Source organism: Copadichromis virginalis, linkage group LG11 (assembly GCF_057382275.1).
Source record: "Copadichromis virginalis isolate Kocher_CV1m ecotype Utaka linkage group LG11, C_Virginalis_male_GT1.1, whole genome shotgun sequence".
NCBI lineage: Eukaryota > Metazoa > Chordata > Actinopteri > Cichliformes > Cichlidae > Copadichromis > Copadichromis virginalis.
Genome location: NC_140628.1, coordinates 11,031,785 through 11,052,883, shown reverse-complemented (window position 1 = coordinate 11,052,883; position 21,099 = coordinate 11,031,785). Strand labels below are relative to the sequence as shown.

Genomic DNA, 21,099 nt, shown 5'->3' with positions numbered 1-21,099 from the left:
GACGAGCAGGAGCAGATATGATGGTGGATCACACATGGGAGGAGAGAAAGTAAAGATTATTAATCACTTTGTGCGTGTTATGTAGACCATCACAGCAGCTGCAACAAACACAGCTGGGATCTCTTACCCCATGCACTGACAAGTCAGCACTTCCAGTGGGTGAAGTCAAGGCCAGCCAGATAAACTCAGCGTGTGTGTTGAAACACGGAAATTATCAGCTTTGTGTCGTGTCTGGTGAGATCTTCATGTGTCACTGACACTGACTCACATTCAGACAGTTGTGGTAATGAAGGAACAGTCTGCATCTGTGGGTGTTTTGCATGCTCGAGTTAAACATATGTGCCAGTGACGTGTCCTATTTAAAGCACAGTGCTTTCTGAATTTATTTTATCCTGCTTGACTGAATTTCAGTATCCTCAAATATTCATCCCGAATGGACGCCATTATTCCATGATGTAGCGAGCAGTGTTGCTTTATTTTACTTACCAATGAATTGGCTAGTTGGAATATTGCAAGGAAAATGGCAAAGGCTTTGTCAATTGCTTGTGACCTCTTATTCACAAGGTGTTACCACAGCAGATAGCTCCACTGATATTTATGCCGGATGCCCTTCCTGGCACAATCCCAAAGGGTTTTCTGTCTCCTCCCAGGATCAGATCCGGTCAAAAGTATCCAAGATCAAACTGATCGTTCATTTGTTAAGCAAATCTGTAAACCATGACACTGTGCTTAACGTGTCTTTTTTTGTCCAAACATGAAACATATTCATTTCCTTTCTGGAGTAATCCGATAGTCTGAATCAACCAGAAGACATCAGGCAGGCTAGCAAATCAAAACAATCAATTTCAAATGTAATCTGTTTACTTTGGAGAACCAGACTTATTAAAGCATGCTTGGTTTATGTACAGTTGTGGTCAGACGTTTACATCCACTCATCATGGGGATGAATGTCATGGTAATTTGAGGCTTTTCATCATTTCTTTGAGCTGTTCTTTTTCTATGGTGGAATGACTGTAGTGCATACATCTTTAATGACTTTAAAAAAACAGGTTGAAACTATTTTGGGTTTTCTCTAACCCACTCAGGGTCAAAAGTACAGATACAGGCTCACATTTATTTCTACACTGACTTAAATCTTTTAATAAGTGGTGCTACGACTTGTCTTTTTGCTTTTTAGCCTTTATGACAGGAGAAAGACATGCAGCAAATGGCCAGATTTCAACCAGCTCTCTGTACTAGCCGTAGCAGCATATGGGTTCCCTGATTAATCCAGTGAGCTAAACCAGCACCCTACAACAACCTTTGACTTGACATGGCCAAAGCCTATTAACTTCTCATTAGTGCTCATGCTTGACCACAACTTGTGGTTTGCCTTTGCCAATATAAAAGGGATTTGATCAACAGCACTCACTGGATTGGCCAATACTGGGAAAGTCCAAGGAACTCAGGGAATCTCTAAGAAGAATTATAGATTTTCACAAGTTGGGAAAGTCTCTTGGAGCCATTTCTAAACAACTACAGATTTCAAGATCAGCATTTCAAAGAACTGTATTTAAGATTTGTCACCAAGATCTCAAAGAAGACCCAAACTGTCGCCCTCAAATGGCTGGAGGTTGGTTAGGATGTTCAGGATCAACCCAGGAACCACCAAAGCTCAACCCTGGCACGAACTGAAAACTACTGAAACACCAGCGTGACGGTCCACAGTGAAGTAAGTTTTACTGGACTGAGAGGGTGCCGACAAAGAAAAAAGCCCCTGCTCCAAAACAAATGTCTTTGAGCGAGACTGAAAGTTGCAGCTGCCCACATGGACAAGCCAAAGTGTTCTTGAGAAAGATTTTGTGGTCGATACAAAGAGCCGTGTGGCCACAACAAGCGGTACCTTTGGAGGAGTAAAGGTGAGGCTTTCAAAGCTAAGAACATACCACCTGTCAAGCATGTTGGTGGTAGCATCATACTCTGGGCTGTTTTCCTACCGGTACATTTCACAAAGTGCATGAAATTATGGAGGACTACTCTTCAACTTCACCTCAGATTGACAGCTAGATGGTTAAAACCTGGATATAGTTAGGTTTTCCAACAGGATAATGATCCCAAACACAAAACAAAACTGGTTGTGGAAAGGATAAGGAGGCTAACATTAAGCTTTTGGAATGACCTTCCCAAAGCCTCAACCCGAGTCTGTGCTGGGAAACCAACTGATTTAAATGAACTCTACCAATTCTGCCAAGAATGTGGGTCAAAGATCAAGAAGCCAGAAGTGTATTGATGAATTCTCAAAAGTGACTGGTTGCCAAGGGATTTATAACAAAATATTAGTGGGGGTATGTATATATATTTTATTCTATATGTATACGTCTGACCCTGTGTGGATTAAAGAAAACCTAAAATAAATTCAAACTTGTGCAAGCATTCTTGTTTTTGAAAGTCATTAATGATGTTTTCTGTACAGTCACTCCACTCTGGAAAAGAAACACGTCAAAGAAATCATTAAAACCCAGAAATCATTACCATGACATTCATCCCCAAGATGAGTGGACATAAACTTTTGACAGCTGTATATTACTCCGCATATGGCACCACCTTGTGGACAATTCCAACATTGCATTAACCTGCCGACAATAAAAAAGGTCTAAGTTTGTCAACAGAAAACAAAAACTTGTTTTTCTGATACCTTTATTATTGAATGATTTTACACATGAGACAAAAAGGAGCAGCTGAAAACGTGCTAACAGGCATTTTTAGCAAACAGATTTTCACAGAGCATCAAAAAAGTGACAGGGTGAAATGAACAGATTCACATGGATACATCTTCAAACAGTAAAAATAACTTTACAGTAGGAGTGTTCACGTAGCCACGGGCCTTCTGGAGTTGAAAACCTTGATCCCATTTTGCATTGAAGACCGAGCGTATTTGGTCAGGAGGGCTCCGGTGGTCTGTTTCTCTCCACACAGATCTCTGGATGAGGAAATGGAGCGTTACACATTGTAATAAGCAAAAAATGGGACTCGGGTTACTCACAAGCTCTTTGTGTTTCTTTAATTAAAGCCCTTAATAATTTGTATGGATAACACTAACTGTATGTATGGTGTTATATCCTCCTCTGTCCATTTCTCTCGGAGTGTAAAAAGGTGGTTAAAGCGTTCCACCGTGTCCTCTGGGAGGTCCTCCACACGCAGCAGGCAGATGGTCTCTGGGCGGGAGGTGCGGTCCAACAGGGCAATGCCCTGGAAGATATACAATACAGACAACACCAGTCAGGAAACTAAGCTAAACTCTGGAAAGTAGCTTCTCAAACACAACGGGATACACACTGGCTTAAGAGAGAAACAGAGGAAAAACTCAGTAAACTAAAGATATGTCTGGGGAATCCTATGGATAAGTGAATGCCAAGCCTGTGAGGATTTCCTTAATTAAAAACAATGAAAATGCCCAAATACACAGCTTATATTCTAACTCCCAACACTTTTCTCACTCTGAATACATCATAAAGGACAAAAGGTGTACAGGTTCACCTTTAGCTGGTCCAGTCTTGTACTCATGCCCTCTGGGACGCTCTGCTGCCAGACCTCCTGAAACTCCTTCAGGTTGAACTTGACAGCATTGTGCAGCAGCATCAGTGCGATACCCCAACAGACTTTGTCCTCATTTAGTGCATAAAACACTTCACCTGTATAGATAAAGGACACAAAACACATTTCATTACCAAGCAGCTGAGAATTGTGTGCAATCCTTCTAGTTTTGTGGTGCGAAGGTCAAATTTTCACCATTTTCAGTATAGCGTTTCCCATAGCAGTTCAAACAGTGCTCGATCATCTCTCTGTGAACAGAAAAGGAAACATCACTATGTAGCCATAAAATACAAGCTCAGAAAGTCACTATAGCCTCTTAAACTGTGTCACTTGGGTATGTTAAAAACAATCACTGCAACTTTACTCCATCTGCATCTTTATGTTACTATTTGTTGATCTCTGGAGGTGAAGATAAGGATCACAGACCTGGGCTCGAGTGGGGCCAGCTCATCTAAACTGGTCTGAAGGGGAACCCTGCTGAAGGCCCAAGACTCAGAGTCCACCAGCTGAGTCACATGACCAAGCAGCTTCATCTCATAGTCAAAGTCCAGAACGCGCCAGTATCCTGGAAGGAAAAAGGATGCTCTTGTTGAAGAGCTGGTAGCTATCTGTTTTGTCATGATGTTAAATAAAAATGACATCACTGTTTACCATCTATCTGACAGGCATGGATGGTCTCTAAGTGTGTCCTTATCTCCTCTTCACTGGCCTGAATCCTCTCCAGCAGATCCTGCATTGTGTACTGGGAACAGGGCAAACTGGTTACTAACAGCTACAGCAACATCAGCATCGACATGAAAAGATCTAACGGGGTGTATTCACCCTGTTCTCTGTATTCTCCTGCTGCCCTCCTAACGCAGGTCCTTCGTAAGGATTTTCCATTAAAAGCCTCTTTAGCTTCTTCAGTCTTGGTCGCTGTTTCCTCAGTTCCCAGTAGCTGTTACAAAACCCCCATATCTGCAACAGGAATCTATTTTTATGCATCGACTATAAGTTTGTGCTTGTCAGTCAAAGAAAGACACCCGTGTAGGTCCTACCTGAGCGTGCACAACATGAGAGCTGTCCTCGGTGTCGGTCAGCTGGTCTGGTGTTCTGCATCCAGGAAGAAACAGCAGCAGGTTGGATGTGTCAGCTATTTTTAGACTGTAGGTCTTGTCGTCGCTACAAACCACTGCATGTTCGTCTTTATCGCCCCGAATCACTAGACTGGCAAAGAGGGAAAAAAGTTAGTTATTAGTTATCACCAGGTAAACTTAACTTTCAAGTTTGCCTAGCTGGACCCATTTGCCTTTAATCTTCATGGACTAGATTAAACAAGTTGCTGGAAACATTTCTTTGTCCATGTTGGCATCATACAGTTGCTGCAGATTCGTCAGCTGCACATCCATAATAAAAAACCCCCTGTTTTACCACATCCCAAAGGTGCTCTACTGGGTGGAGATGTGGTGACTGTGGATACAAGGAACCAGTTTGAGATGATTTGAGTTTTTGTATGTTATCCTGTTGGAAGCAGCCATCACGAGATGTGTACACTGATCACAAAAGGATCGATAGCCACAATATTCAGGTAGGCTGTGGCATTTAAACGATGGTCCTTTAGCACTAACGTGCGTCAAGAAAATATCTCTCCCTGTCTTACAAAACCACCACAAGTCTGAACTGTTTTCATGACAAATACTGACCCTACCATCTGAATGTGACAGCAGAAATTGAGAGTATTCAGACCAGGCAATGTTTTTCAACTCTGTTGTCCAATTTTGACCGGTCTGTGCGAAGTGTAGCCTCAGTTTCCTGTTCTTAGCTGACAGGGGTGACACCTGGTGTGGTGTTCTGCTGCTGTACTCCATCTGCTTCGGTGTTTGACCTGTTGTGCATTCAGAGATGCTTTTTCAGACCGTGGCTGTAACAAGTGGATATTTGAGTTACTGTTGCCTTCCTGCTAGCTTTAAGTGGTCATTCTCCTTTGTTCCCTGACATTAACAAGGGATTTCTCCCAGAAAAACAGCCACTCGTTGGATATTATCTCTCTTCAGGCCACTCTATTTAAATCTCAGTAGATCAGCGGTTTCTGAAATACTCAGACCAACCTGTCTGGCACCAACAACCAATGTTGAAAGTCACTTAAACCACCCTTCTTCCCCATTCTAAAACTCAATTTGAACTTCAGGAGGTTATCTTGACCATGTCTACATCCCTAAATGCACTGAGCTACTGCTATGAATAGATATTTGCGTTATATGTGCAGTTGAACAGGTATACCTAAAAAAGTGGTCAATTAGTTTATATTTACATATAGCTTCATGCACGTCCACCCTGCACTTCAGCTCTGATTTTCTGAAGCAGAAAATTGTAGTTCCTACACTTTCACTAATCAATCATTAAAACCTAAATCCACAATAACTTTGAAAGGTTGTTGACTTGTTCCCCAAACTAGCAGAGGAACATTTTCTTTGCTGTCAGTCTCTTCACGGGAATTTTCACTACAATCAGCTTTACCTTTGGCCAGCCTCGATGTGTTTGCAGAGTGTGTCGTCGAGCTCCATCAGGCAGTAGTCCGCAGATGAAACGTTTGGCCCAAAGGACAGACAGTGGATAGTTTTCTGTAAGTCCTCCTCTTTGAGTTTGGCGATCTGCAGAGTGGCCCGCACCTCCTCTAAAGTCCTCATTGTCAGTCAGACGGCAGGTTATATCAACAATAAATGGCCAACAATAACCAAAAGTTTTACAGAGGGAAACAAACCAAAGCAAACACTCCTTTTCTAATAACAAACAAGTCAAAGCAATTTGATCACTCTGCCAAAGAAGGGCCGTCAAATTTCCCCGCTCTCTCTTTCGCGAGAAGGAAGTGAGGTAACCACGTTAAGATGTCACGTAAAAATACCACCGGGTAGAAACTAAATACTACAGAATTATAATTGAAGCTAATTTTTAGCTAAATATCGAGCTATACTGTCAGTTAAAATATGTATAATCGTGAATATACAGTAGTGCCGGACACTACATGAGCTCACGATAAATATAGATTAATTTGGAACCTAGGAACCCTTAAAAATATCTTATTTCAACCGAACATAATTTCGTAGCGGACCGAAGCTCACGTTGGGGTCAACTATTTAGAGGATGCGCTAGTAGTTTAATCTAAAATGTCCAGTTTCTCCAGATCTGCACAGGTAATCTGAGACGCTGTGGGCTGCATTAGTTCCACCTTATGTTTGTATTTTTTGTTATTTAATGGTTGCGGTTGCTGGTAGCTAGCGTCGCTGAACGGCACTGACACTGTTACATGAGAGAAATTTTAACAGCTAGCTGTGAACGAGTGCACTGCCTCCAGTAGTTAAGAGGCTTTCTAAAAGAAATCGAAGGTCTTATTGTCCATTTACTATAACTCTAACCTTCAGTTAGTGAAATGTACCACTTAAAACGTCTAGTCTTTGACTTAACGTCGTTTCTCATATGGTTTTATCCTAGAGAGTTGCTATACTGCTATTTTGATGCTAGCTGTTTGTAACAGTTCTTCTACAGACTCTTAAGTTTTGTCTTAATATGAGATTTAATCCTCGCCACCATTTCTATCTTACTTCTTACTTGGCTCTGTAGTAAGAAGTAAGAAATACTTAAAATAATTTAAACACATGATCTAGTGTTTAAAAAAATGATGATCATTTGCCACCTGTATTTACCAGAAAATGCATTTCACCTGTTCTAAATGATTTATTGATCTATATTTTATCTCATGAAAGATGTCTTGTCATTTTGAACCAGAAAGAGTATTTCTGTAACCAGGTAGAAGCTGCTCAGTGACAAATGTTACAAATGTCTTGTTGTGACACCAGTTCTATAAATATATTTTAACTGGGAGAAAGGATTGGGTTGATTATAACGTAGACATTAAAAAATATATACAAACACTGGCAATAACTTTTTACCCTGAGGTTTACAAGATGGTAGCGAGACTTTGTTATGATGTATGGTTTTGAGTTTTGATGCTGAAAGTTTTGCTTGGAGTGACCAGGATAGCTAAGATTAGAAATGAGGGACCGGTCAGGTTAAGTGTTTTGGAGAAAAAGATCAGAAGAAACCAGTTTTCTCTCTTAGCAGCTGACTAATTGCTGAAAGGTTAGGATATTAAAATTGTCTACAAGGAAGAGTAAACATTTTGCCAACTATAGTTTGAAGGGACAGTTTGGCATGTCCATTATTTTAAGCTGCCCATCTTTACAATTTTGGAGCTTGGAAAATTAACAGGCCTTCTTTGGTTTCTGATGCTGAGATGTCTCAGCTTGTTAGCATATGTAATTTAAGTTTTTCTCCTTGACTTCATTCAGCAATGGGCGACCTTTGCCCGTTCCTGGTTCCTGATTGATGCCAGGATGCAGCCGCCTGGGAAGATTGCAACTATGTGTTCTATTAGATTACAGGGGAAACACAAACCTATCTACCATGCTCTGAGTGAGTAGGAACTCCATCTCACACTCACCAGACAGTCATGAACAAATTCTCACTGTAACTCACTTTAACTGTTTCATTGTGTATATATGAGGTATTGTTTTTAAACCACAACAAACCCTTAGTTTAAGCATGTTGTGGTACAGCACTGCAGAGGTAAAAGCTGAAGCAGCACTTGAAGTAAAAAGGAGAACTTTATTTCTTACTGGCCTTCATCCCACCCATTGTTCTTCAGTGGTGTTAATTGCAGATAGAGCTGGGCGATATGAGATTTTTTCATATCACGATATGTTTTTTTCATTTCAGGCGATAACGATATCTATCACGATATAAGCCAAATAACTATATTTGTAAGATTTAAATGTGCCGTTGCTCACAAGTAAAATGTGAAATAATCAGCAGCTTGTTTTTATTTAAATATTTATTTCCCATAATAAGTTCAACAGGGTAGATGTACTTAAGGAACATGAGACTTTTTCAGATAAATAAAGGCAAATATTGCAAACTACACAAAAGGCAGCCGCTAAAGCGTTTAAGTTTCAAAATAGAACAAACGAAACAGACTAAATTGTCAATTCCACTTAGAAACAAAATATTAATTCTAAAAATAAATCTTAGTTTGTTTTACAGAAGAACAGACAAAACTGACTAACTTTTGTCAATATCAAATAAACTGAGAACTAAAAGGAAATTCTCAATCTCTCCTTGTTGTATAGCTGAGCTTTTCAAACAGTTTTAACAGTTACTTTAGTCTGACAAAAGCCGAATGACGAATTAGCGCTTCCAGTCAGAGACTGAGGCTACGTCCACACGTACACGGGTATTTTTGAAAACGGAGATTTTCCGTTTTCGTTTTAAAAATAATCCCGTCCACACATAAAGGCAGAAATGAAGGAAAACGCTGCTATGAACATGCCAAAGCAGCAGGTGGCGCTAGATTCCTAACCGTGCAGAAATGTTGGCCAATCAGAAGTCTAGAAGCCCCGGTGGGAAAAAGTAAACAAAGCTGGGGCATAGAAGCAGAACCGAGTCGTATGTGTGGACGGACAGTAACTGTGTGTATATGTAAGCATTTAAACACTGCAGAGAGTAGAATTAACAGTATTGTAGAAATTCATTTCACCGAAACAATAACGTGGCGCACAGTGTGACGCATGCACCAGTTTATTGTATTTCCAGACTTGCTTTCGGCACAATTTACAGTGAACGCTACTCTGTTTTTTGTCAGACTTGAAATAGCCGAAATACCTTCACACTACGGAACTTCTATGGCTCTTCCGTTCGACAATCTCTCCGGCATTGGAACCATCATCGGTTTTCTCTTTGGTCACGCTCGGTTGATTTTTCTAGTCGGCACACTCATTTCCTCCATTACCCGCTGGCTGCTTCCCAAACAAACACACGTGCGGCTTGGCACTTGTGCTGTACGTAACAAGTCACGCGACGTGACGCTGCGGCTGTGATTGGTTCGGCTCTGCGCTACCTAATTTGGATTGGCTGACCTTGAGCGGCGAGGTCTATCGCGATAGCTTAATTTCTCTATCGAGTAAAAGTTATATCGCGATACATATCGTTATCGTTCTATCGCCCAGCTCTAATTGCAGTCATTGTACAAATGTACCCTTTATAAGGTTGGGGAAACCTGCAGTCAGCTGAGACTGAAGAAGTCACCTGGATGAGTGATGAAACATTTCTACCACTGAAAACACTACATCCAGTTAAACAGAATCAATTTTTGGGATTTCCTCGTCTGGATTATGACATTATGACAGAAGCATCTACTTTTATATAGAACTGCCACATGGTGGCAGCAGAGGACAAGCTTTAAAAATGTTTTTCCCTTCCTTCTCAGTTATACTTTGGAATAACAATATGTTTTAGTAAAGCTAAGCCTTAGTCTCACAAGGTAGCTGCTGCTCTTAGTAGTGGCGTCATTGGTAGAGCAGCTATATGTGCTAGTCTTCCTCTCTTTAAAACAGAATAATGTGGCTTTTTAATCATGCATTGAGCCTGAAAACAAACCTTTTGAACATCTTCACAGGTGACTGTGGTGACCATGTGGTGGTGATAAACAGCAAACACATAGCTTTCTCTGGGAACAAATGGGAACAGAAAGTCTACTCATCACACACGGGGTAAGTGTATAGTGCCATCTGTCATGATTTTAATTTCATGTTTCCAGTTCAAAGCAGGACAAAGCGAGGCCTACATAAAGCTTTGTTTAGTCTGCTGCCAACAGTGATGTAAATGAGGTTTTTTGGGTCACTGAACAGTAGAGCTGGGCGATATGAGATTTTTTCATATCACGATATGTTTTTTTCATTTCAGGCGATAACGATATCTATCACGATATAAGCCAAATAACTATATTTGTAAGATTTAAATGTGCCGTTGCTCACAAGTAAAATGTGAAATAATCAGCAGCTTGTTTTTATTTAAATATTTATTTCCCATAATAAGTTCAACAGGGCAGATGTACTTAAGGAACATGAGACTTTTTCAGATAAATAAAGGCAAATATTGCAAACTACAAAAGAAAGGCAGCCGCTAAAGCGTTTAAGTTTCAAAATAGAACAAATGAAACAGACTAAATTGTCAATTCCACTTAGAAACAAAATATTAATTCTAAAAATAAATCTTAGTTTGTTTTACAGAAGAACAGACAAAACTGACTAACTTTTGTCAATATCAAATAAACTGAGAACTAAAAGGAAATTCTCAATCTCTCCTTGTTGTATAGCTGAGCTTTTCAAACAGTTTTAACAGTTACTTTAGTCTGACAAAAGCCGAATGACGAATTAGCGCTTCCAGTCAGAGACTGAGGCTACGTCCACACGTACACGGGTATTTTTGAAAACGGAGATTTTCCGTTTTCGTTTTAAAAAAGAATCCCGTCCACACATAAAGGGAGAAATGAAGGAAAACGCTGCTATGAACATGCCAAAGCAGCAGGTGGCGCTAGATTCCTAACCGTGCAGAAATGCAGTCTAGAAGCCTCGGTGGGAAAAGTAAACAAAGCTGGGGCATAGAAGCAGAACCGAGTCGTATGTGTGGAGGGACAGTAACTGTGTGTATATGTAAGCATTTAAACACTGCAGAGAGTAGAATTAACAGTAACAGTATTGTAGAAATTCATTTCACCGAAACAATAACGTGGCGCACAGTGTGACGTCAAAAAATGCGCACACCTTTGACGCTGCGTTTTCTCCGTTTTTCTAGTCCACACGTAAATGCAAAAACGGAGTTTTCAAAAATCTTCGTTTTCAGTGACCAAAAACGCCGTTTACGTGTGGACGAAAGGTGCAAACGCATAGAAAAATCTGCGTTTTCAAAAATACCCGGGTACGTGTGGACGTAGCGCATGCACCAGTTTATTGTATTTCCAGACTTGCTTTCGGCACAATTTACAGTGCACGCTACTCTGTTTTTTGTCAGACTTGAAATAGTCGAAATACCTTCACACTACGGAACTTCTATGGCTCTTCCGTTCGACAATCTCTCCGGCATTGGAACCATCATCTGTTTTCTCTTCGGTCACGCTCGGTTGATTTTTCTAGTCGGCACACTCATTTCCTCCATTACCCGGGCGGTACGGTGGCTGGCTGCTTCCCAAACAAATACACATGTGCGGCTTGGCACTTGTGCTGTACATAACAAGTCACGCGACGTGACGCTGCGGCTGTGATTGGTTCGGCTCTGCGCTACGTAATTTGGATTGGCTGGGTTTTTTTTTAAGAGGACAAGAGCGGCGAGGTCTATCGCAATAGTTTAATTTTTCTATCGAGAAAAAGTTATATCGCGATACATATCGTTATCGTTCTATCGCCCAGCTCTACTGAACAGCAGAAATACTCGTTTATGTCTGATTTGACGTCTTTGCTGTGTAAGCTCAGTCTGAAAAGTTAAATCAGAATTTTCAAGTTTGTTCCTGCAACATTTTTCTGGCAGTTGTATGAACAGAAATCCTCAGATTTAGAATATACTGCGTTTCATTGTTTCATGTCACAGTCCCTCCTCTTCTGACTCAAAGTCTGCATCCACACACGCCTCCTAATGAGAGCAGCAGCCACTGCTTCACAAAACGTTATAATTAAAAATTACCTCTGGATTTTCAGTGAGCCTGCTGGCTTTCACATGAACATATAAATACTACAGTAAATGTTGCCTTCAGCATGTGTATTTCTGTAAAATGGATAGCATGATGTTGGGCTAATTTGAAAAAATAATCCGAACTGGTAACTAAAAAAGCATCATCAGAGCAATAAATGCCAATTTCAGTTCATGAAATAAAATTGGACTGGCAGAGATTTGTCGTAATTTATTCATTTTCTTTTAAAGGTACCCTGGTGGATTCAAACAAGTCACAGCTGCTCAGCTCCATCATAAGGACCCAAAAGCTGTAAGTGCTGCTGGCTTCTGTTCTCCTCTTTGTGTTGTTTAGAGTGAATTTTAAACCTTAGCTCACACCAAGAATTTGATTATATTGTAGGTATGATTAATTAAACCACACAGAGATAAGTGTGCCACATGCTCTGCAGTGGAGGTGCTTCCTGGTTTGACACTCATCCCTTTCCTCGTATGTGCTGCTCATGCATATTAATATAAAGTGCTGAGGAGTGGGATTAAGCAGCAGTGGATTTGTGCTGGTTGATGGAGGTATTTTGATATTTTCTGAAACTCAGACCAAGAATGTCAGTTTAAGGATAATTCTTGGGATTTTGGTTGTGATGCATATTTATGATTTCAAGGTAATGAACTCTTCTCCTGTGTAGAAAGAAGAGTAGAGCCCAGTGTGGCAGCTTTTTTACATAATATTTTACATGAATCCATGATTATTCCAGGCAAACTTACTGTGACCTGCATACTGTATTTAACAAATGATGCAAACTCCTGTGTTACTTAGCAGCGACTCAAAAAACAGGAACAACAACAGAACAGGAGCTGAAGGATAACTCTAGTGAGGGTCATTGATTCTTTTTATTGAATCAGTCCTGACACAAGCATGTACTCTGGTGTCACGTCATTATAATCAAAATGGGCACTGTAGTTGGTTGGTGCTGCAGGCTCCGGCTCCTCCAGTGTGCAAGATACTGAACCCCAAGTTACCCCCAATGCATCCGCTGGAGAGTCCATGTGTGACAGATAAAAGCTCTAAAGTATAAAAAGTGTGTGTGTGTGTGAGGCTCGTAGGAGAAAGGGCTACGAGTGCACAAATAAAATAGAAAAGAATCAGCCCGTTTACCATTTACACACTGAAAATAAAAGATACATTCAGCTGCTCCCTTATTCATCTGGGACACTTACTAGAAAACCAGATGTGTATTATTCTGCACCGCTACACAGTCCCTGAACACCTCAATACTTCTGGTTAGAGGTGATTAGAAAATAACAGCATCCAGCTGTTTTAGGAAGTTTTTTTTTTAACCCTTGAAAAAAATGTTTTTGAAAAGAAATGATGAGAAAATGATGAATGAACTCGAGGCACACAGAGACAGGGTGAAGATATAAATGAATAAATATGAATATAAGGGAAAGAAAATCTCCACAGATCCTCATTCAAACGTTACAAAAATGACAGAGACATCAGTGGGCGAAAAGAAGTGCACATAATCGTAACTCAAGTACTTGCCTCACTATAGTCAGTCCCATATTTACAGCATTTTCTGTTTCATTAAATATTAAATCCATTAAGTATTGGAGAATATCTATCATGATTTTTTTCCCCCAGACATCTATCAAACATTTTTATTTTATTTTAAATGTATAAAAGTGAGTTTTGCATGTTAAGGCCTCGCCTGAAGCTGTGTGAAGGATAAGCATGCCTCTGCAGTGGTGCACTCAGTAAGAGTGTTTTGTTTTTTTGTTTTTTGTTTTTTTGCAGAAGTTGTGGGTTTGTAGACTTTTTTTCCCATATGCAGCTAGTGTGCTAAAAGTACACCGTAAAATTGCTCCTGACATGCGGGAATGACTCGATGTAGGTGCATGACCTGCACTGGTCTCCAGTCTGAAGTGCACTAAACCAGAAGAGACATGCACTAAGCTGCTGGTTTCAGGCCAGTCAGCGACCACAGACGTGCATCCTGAAGGTGATTTAGTTGATGTGACATTTGAAGGGTTGGCGTGCGAAGAGGAAGAAATAGATTTGGACACATAAATGATTTGTCAGCACTGCGTCTGTCCAACATCTCTCTCAATCCAGTAACTTCATCCAAGTTGTGTAACCTGCTTCGCATTGAGGAACAATTTAGAAGAAAATATAAGAAAAACAGAAAATTTGTTGCTATAAACACAGACTTTTGAAAATATTTTTATGTCAATATTTTCATTGTCCTTCTCCTCTCCAGATCGTAAGGTTAGCAGTTTACGGCATGCTGCCTCGGAACCTGCACCGGCGCACCATGATGCAGCGATTACACATCTTTCCTGAAGATGTAAGCCCTGTTTCACATCATCTCACTAATGAAAGACAGTCAGGGTACATTAAGAGAATGAATCAGAATCAGAATACTTTATTGATCCCTGGGGGAAATTATTTTTTGTTACAGTGCTCCATTTTAAACCAACATTAAGACAAGACAGACAATACGCTAACTAAGAATAGTACAATAAATGAGTGCATGGCTGTGAGGTTAAGGTTTTTTACTAAATCTGGTTGTTGTTGTCCTCTTGTCAGAAGCGCTAGTCTCTCTCCCTTTTGTCTAAAGCTTTACTTATCAGCAGTTCTGGTCGGCAAGGTGGTGCAGTGGTTAGCACTGTTGGCTCACAGCAAGAAGGTTCTAAGTTCGGCTCCATCATCTGGCTGGGGTCTTTCTGTGTGGCGTTTGCATGTTCTCCCCGTGTCTACATGAGTTCTCTCCGGGTACTCCAGCTTCCTCCCATAGTCCAAACACATGCAGTTAGTGGGGTTAGGCTAATTAGTGATTCTAAATTGCCCTTAGATGTGGATGTGAGTGTGACTGGTTGTCTGTCTCAATTTGTTAGCCCTGTGACAGACTAGCAACCTGTTCAGGGTGTACCCCGTCTCTTGTCCTATGACAAGGATAAGCGGTAGAGGATGGATGGATTGTCAGCAGCTCTATATTTACGATGCGTCACCAAGAATATTGAGGAACCAGAGTTGTCTCGTGACTCTGCACTTCATCTCATGAATCTTTAAGGCCATTGTTTCACTTTCTGCTGATGCCCTAAGAAGAACAAATCACAGAAAAGGGCGAGGACTCATGAAGATGAGCTCTTTTTAGACATTTAGACATGACATCACCGACTTCATCACTGTGTTAAAGTCATTCAGACTTATTGTAGTTTGTCTTTAATAAGCATCAACTCTGGGGAAGTGTTTAGGCTTTTGTAACTGCAGTTTTGTGTGTCACTTGGTGCTAAACTGCCTCCACTCATAGGGGAGCTTGTTTGGCTTTATTTAGACTAGTTTGCTTTAATTTTATTATTTTATTTTATTATTCAATTTAACCACCTCAAGGTGCTTTATATCATAAGAGAGACAATACAATAAGAGAGAAAATATCCCAACAATGTCCTACAAGCATGCACTTGGTGACAGTGGGAAGGAAAAACTCCCTTCTAACAAGAAGAAACCTCTGGCAGAGCCAGGCTCAGGGAGGGGGCCGCGACTACATTAGTGTAAATTCTTGCGCCATGTTAAAGGTGATATGTCCATTTATTTGGGTCTGATGTGGTAACTTTACTGTTGCAGCTGTTACTTAAAAGTAACTAGGGTACTTAAATGCCGTCAGATTAACCCAAAGTGTGTACCTGAAAGCATATGTAACTGGCCATTTGTTCAAGAGACCCTTAGGTGGTAGTGTACACCAAAACAGTATAAAATGAGGAAATATTAAAGTTTACAGGGCGGCCAGTAAACACACCTCCAATGAATGCTAATACTGGGATTATGTAAATAGGGACGCGTAAATAAACGAGTGACTGTCGATGTCAGTGAAGTATTGTTTTCTGCCTACTGTGGAAAATGGCATCTTATTGGCTGCCAAAAGTCATTAAATGCAGCTGAGGCTGAATGTAAATAATGCGTCCAATCGGTTATCAGAGTTGACAAACTGTCCCGTCTCAGTCGTTGATTTAAAGCGGAGCAGATGCGTCGTATCATTGCCGCAGTGAATTATGCCTCGCATGCATTTTTGGCACTTGAGAGCATATTGATTGGTTTCAAATTACACTGGCTAGAGCCAGCGTCACACATCACAGCCTCTGGAATGAATTTAACATAAAAAGTGCTTGATGGGCTGTTAACTGACACACGGGGTCCATCTAAATATCAGCGGATTGTAATTACTATCATGGTGGGAGTGCCATCATCAGGTATTTTGATTTGTAATACTGTGAATGAATGTGTCCATATACAGAGGAACGACTGATTATCTGACTTTGGTCCTAACAGCAGAATCTAAGTAGTACTTAGAGATGGCGTTTCTAAGACTGAGGCATTTCACAACAGTTTAGGCAGTGTTTCTATTGAACATTTGGTGTTTTTTGATTATTTATTTTTCGTTTCCTCCGTGTTATTCCCAGCTTAAAACCTCCTCCAGGCCTTTGAATAAGGCACCATTTGTAACACACAGTCTCCTTATTTGTGTCAGTTGCTATAAATTCTTTCCTCTCTCCCATTTCCTCCCTTTTCTCTTTGAATTTTTGTGTCTTGGATCAAATGCCTTTAACGTTTCCTTCATCCACCTCTCTCCAGGAGCTGCCATATGACATTCAAGCCAACCTGACAGAGGAGCTGCCTCAGCCCAGAGAAATACCGAAGAAGCTCAGCGAGTACACTCGGGAGGAAATCGATGCCTTCCCCAGGCTGTGGACACCGTATGTAGAAGCGTAACTCTCAATTAATATCCAAAAAGAAGCCCAAACTCCCATCAGTGTTGATTTTGACAGCAAATTCTGATTTAGTTTTAGTCATAATTTAGGGATTTAAATGCTTTTAGTCAACTAAATAACATAAGATTACATCAGAGTAAATCTAAAGTTAATTCAGACGATTAAAAGAAAGCGTTTGTCGTATTTTTACCGGTGAGAGTTTCTCAGTGTCTTATTTTCCTTTTCTACTCTGATCTTTCTGCCAAGTGTTGAAATTTTCTCTCGTTTTCATGAGAAACAGGGAGGATGGGCGCTGGTTTTACCAGATCAAATGTGCCCGTCTAACCTTACCGCACAAGATTACTTCTGATTGGATCACCTCCAAACTCGTCCCGCCGTTCTACACAACTTTAATTAGTTCTTATCATGCCATCTCTCCAAAATATTTTCATCTCGTTTTTATTCGGGATTAAAGTATCAGTACATTCATCACATTTCATCGTAGTGTTGTCACATTTTCGTTAAGGGGGGGGGGCGAGAAAGGTTGTTGATGAAAATTATTGGCCAATGAAATTATCACAGTCTCCCATTTTGCTGCATTTATACTGAAGAAATTGAAACATTCATGGTGACGCGTCACACTCAGTCTTGTGTTGATGAGGATGGTCCAGAAGGGGGTGATGTTGAACTGTGTACCATCTCACAGTCCCTCTCTCTATGCCAGCCTACTCTGTTTTATCTTAAAAAAAAAAAAGCAGTGCAAAGCTTTAAATTAAGCATTTAAAATGAGAAACAGACGACTTATGAACTTGTGTGTGTGCTGGCACAATCTTCAGATATTTAAAAGACGGGAAGGTTTTGACCCAGGTTTGCCTTCTTCTGCTTTGACGCAGTCCTGTAATGTTTTCATGGTCTTACTAAGCAACACGCACACAAATGGATCTAATTCAAATGTATGACAGCTCCTTTTTTTGTGGCCATTGTGACATGACAGTTTCTCCTCAAGCAGGAAAAAAAAGTGCAACATTTTTCATCGTAACTACAAACACATGTAGCTGCGGTGCGAATGATTGTCAGCCAACTTAGAGCTGTCATTATGTGACGCGATGCACAAAGAACTGAAGTGCTGAACCACTAAGGAGCTGGCTCCTGTGTGCACTACTACATGAAAATAGGAGTAGTTGTCCCCAAGCTGACTTTTTTTTCTTTTTTAAGTTGATGCAAATTGGCTTCATTGTGAGCTCGATCGAAAAGCTGTAAAAAAGTAGGACACTGTACATCGTAACGAGGAGCCAAACCTCAAAAACAGAGCAGGACGGTTCTCTCAGATGCACACTGGGAAAATCAGCTGTATTCCCTCACGTCCTGAGCGCTTGGATACACAAGTTTTCTCTGAAGGATGTGTGAGAGAGCATCTGTTACTCGGCCTAATCATATTCATAGCTTTTCTGAGTCAAGTATTTTCTGGTTGGAGATTAGACTGGCATTGTGACCCGCGGTTTGCCGGCATGATAATATCGTGCCGTTCTCCCCGGCCTCAGCCGCAGTAAACATCGTTCTGACAGGTTAACGAAGAGCGTTCTCGCTTCACCTGCTCAGCAGTAGCCTTTGCATCCGTTCATCCATCAATCCATCCGTTCACCCGCGGCCCAGCTGCTTCTGAGTCAGGGTCACTGCTCTTCACCCACCGGACATGCTCAGCACCCAGGACCTCTGATGGTCTTTCTTGTACCCAGTCTGAGGTGCTTAATTCGAAAGCTTGGATTTTGTTTCTCCAGGTTGTTGTAAACATTTTAGACAGCAGCTAAATCAGGATTTAACAAATGTATTGTTGTTATTGGCAAATCCAAACCCTGCTTTCCTGCCATCGTACTTTCTCTATGTAAAAACCCCCATAAACACATGAATCTATTTCTGCAGCTAGGTTTCCTTTGTGGTTTTCAGATGCTGGATGCCTCTGTGATGTCCCACTTCAATAAATGTTAATGGGATTTTGTTAACAGGATTCGGTGCATGTTAACAATTACACTGAGCAAAATGGCAAAATTCGTCATGTTCTTCCTCCTTTTTATGTGGTGTGATCTTTTGGAGCAAAACTGACATTGTTTTGTTGGAAATAATGCTGATGTTTTTTGTTTGCGGTGCTGCACACACCACAAGCAAAACACCATTGATCTCCTCTGTGTCGACACAGAAATCTCAGACTCTCAGAATCAAAACCAAATCTGCTTCACAACAGTCAAATGAACAATTTAGCTCGTATGATCCTAACGTTTTGCACATTTGAACTAAACTAATATCAGTTTTTAGAATCAGTGTTTTCACCCCTCTGTATACATATTTTCCTACTTGAGTAGGAAAATATTAGTAAAGGTTTTGCATGCAGGTTAAAGATGATCGTTTGAATTGAGTGTGTTGGAGCAGGGAACCCCTGAAAAACCTAAAATGAGCATTCGAGTGATCAGAGTTTAGAAGCACTGCTAGTGTTATGTGGTCTAACTGTACTTTTCTGAGGCAGCAAACCAAAAATGCTAGTAAATAAATGAAACCACCAAGTAGATGTATTCAAACAATATAGTTATTTAGGGGTACATGAGAATAGTGTCAGCATTTGCAGGGACTGGCTCATGCAGATTTGGTTCCTAAAAGGATAGCTCCACCCCCAGGTCGAAGGTCAGGCCCTCTTCTGCTCCTCGTCCTATTGAACAGTGATGACGCAGGACGTGTTGTTAAGTAGAAAAATGCATACATGAAATTTTTAAGGTACAGTGGTGCCACACAGGGCCAATAGTTTTATTTGTGTTCTCTGACATTAGTTTTCACTCTGTGTATATGCCTTGTGCAGATATGTACAGCATGTCGGTGCTGCGTTCACCACTGCTGTCAGAGTGTGTGCCTGTGCGAGGTGATAAATGAGCTACTTCTTATTGTTTACTGCTTCAATCTCCTCAGCCAATCAGTCTGTGTGCTGAGGCTGGTCGCTGTGTGGCCATCAAGGTCAAACTAATCCTGGTTTATTTAAGAGATAGGCCTCAGTCTAGTTAATATTCGCTCATACGCTGCCTCAGTCATTTTACTGATCGTGTGAGTGTGTCAGGGGAGATGGGGTTAAGGTCATCCAGGGCGATTCAATCGTTCCCCTTTATTAAACACACTGTTAATATTCTCTCAGAAAAACCTTGGAGCCCAGGCGAGAGATTATTATTGAATGTAAGCTCCCTGTCCACCCCTGTACAACACACACGCACACAGTCAACACACAAACAAGTGCTCAGACACAGAAAACCGACAGCATACGGGTGTAGCTGATAGCAGAGCTATTACATTTGATAACAACATTTTTTCTACTTTGTATCAAAACCAATACAGCACGCTCTGATAATATCTGTCTGCTGCAAACTCTGCTTGAAATTAAAGCGGAAAAACCGAAAACAACGACACAGTCTCTGAAGTCATTTTGAAAAAAGGGGCGGGGGGAAAAAAGAGATAAGATCTGCCCACTCTCTCATCTGTCCCATTCTATCCATGTTTTTCCTTGTAATCGGTCCTTTCCCCACCCTTCATACTAATGCGTTGTTGTATTTTTTCCACAGACCTGAAGACTACAAGATGAAATGAAGGCTGCCCAATGAGACCGAGAAATGGAGGGGGAAAAAAAGGTCTTATATCAACACAACACTGAAAGCAGCACCATCCTCTGCTATTGATTTGTGTAAATTTAGCCCGCAGTTTATGCCTGCAGAACTGGCATCAAAGCTCGACAGCACTTAACATAACATAGATGCCAAGAACATCAACATTATCCTACCAGGGGAACCTCTCTGTCGCTCCTGTCGGCTCCAGCGCGACCGCGGTGGGCCTGAATTATCCAATGACAGCTTGAGATTTGACCATGTGGCTCAGCTGTGAGAAAAATCAGATTCTGTGGGTGATTCTGATTACACACCATGAAATGATCCGATCTGGTCCATTAAAAGTGACATCTGTTAGAGCTGATCCTGCCTTTAAAGGCTCGTGGATGCACAGTGAAACCAGTTAATGTGTAACTATATGAGAATCCCAAAATGTTAACTTGATCACACAGCTGCTTTTTTGTTTTTGGTTATTAAGTTTCCATCGATAAATCGGTTCCCCTTTTAAGTGAATTGTAAAAAGGCTAATAAAGAGTTTAACGAACCTCTTCTTGTCGAATGTTGTTTTTACAAAAGTGTTGTAAACTCTGGGTTTTTGACCCTTTTGCACTGTTAA

General features: G+C 40.8%; 2 protein-coding genes across 2 annotated transcripts; one reads left to right on the top strand and one right to left on the bottom strand.

Annotated features, from left to right (window-relative positions):
- Positions 1-2,555: 2,555 nt before the first annotated feature.
- dscc1 (DNA replication and sister chromatid cohesion 1) lies at positions 2,556-6,571 on the bottom strand. Its single transcript, XM_085473126.1, has 9 exons — positions 6,070-6,571; positions 4,611-4,779; positions 4,396-4,530; positions 4,225-4,315; positions 4,000-4,138; positions 3,769-3,821; positions 3,517-3,671; positions 3,080-3,228; positions 2,556-2,959 (listed from the first exon to the last, which is right to left on the bottom strand). Exons 1-9 carry the CDS (start codon positions 6,237-6,239, stop codon positions 2,848-2,850), a joined length of 1,173 nt encoding a protein of 390 aa, XP_085329252.1. The 5' UTR covers positions 6,240-6,571; the 3' UTR covers positions 2,556-2,847.
- Positions 6,572-6,650: 79 nt separating this feature from the next.
- mrpl13 (mitochondrial ribosomal protein L13) lies at positions 6,651-21,028 on the top strand. Its single transcript, XM_085473127.1, has 7 exons — positions 6,651-6,743; positions 7,899-8,022; positions 10,061-10,154; positions 12,358-12,418; positions 14,364-14,450; positions 16,736-16,857; positions 20,445-21,028. Exons 1-7 carry the CDS (start codon positions 6,717-6,719, stop codon positions 20,467-20,469), a joined length of 540 nt encoding a protein of 179 aa, XP_085329253.1. The 5' UTR covers positions 6,651-6,716; the 3' UTR covers positions 20,470-21,028.
- Positions 21,029-21,099: the final 71 nt, after the last annotated feature.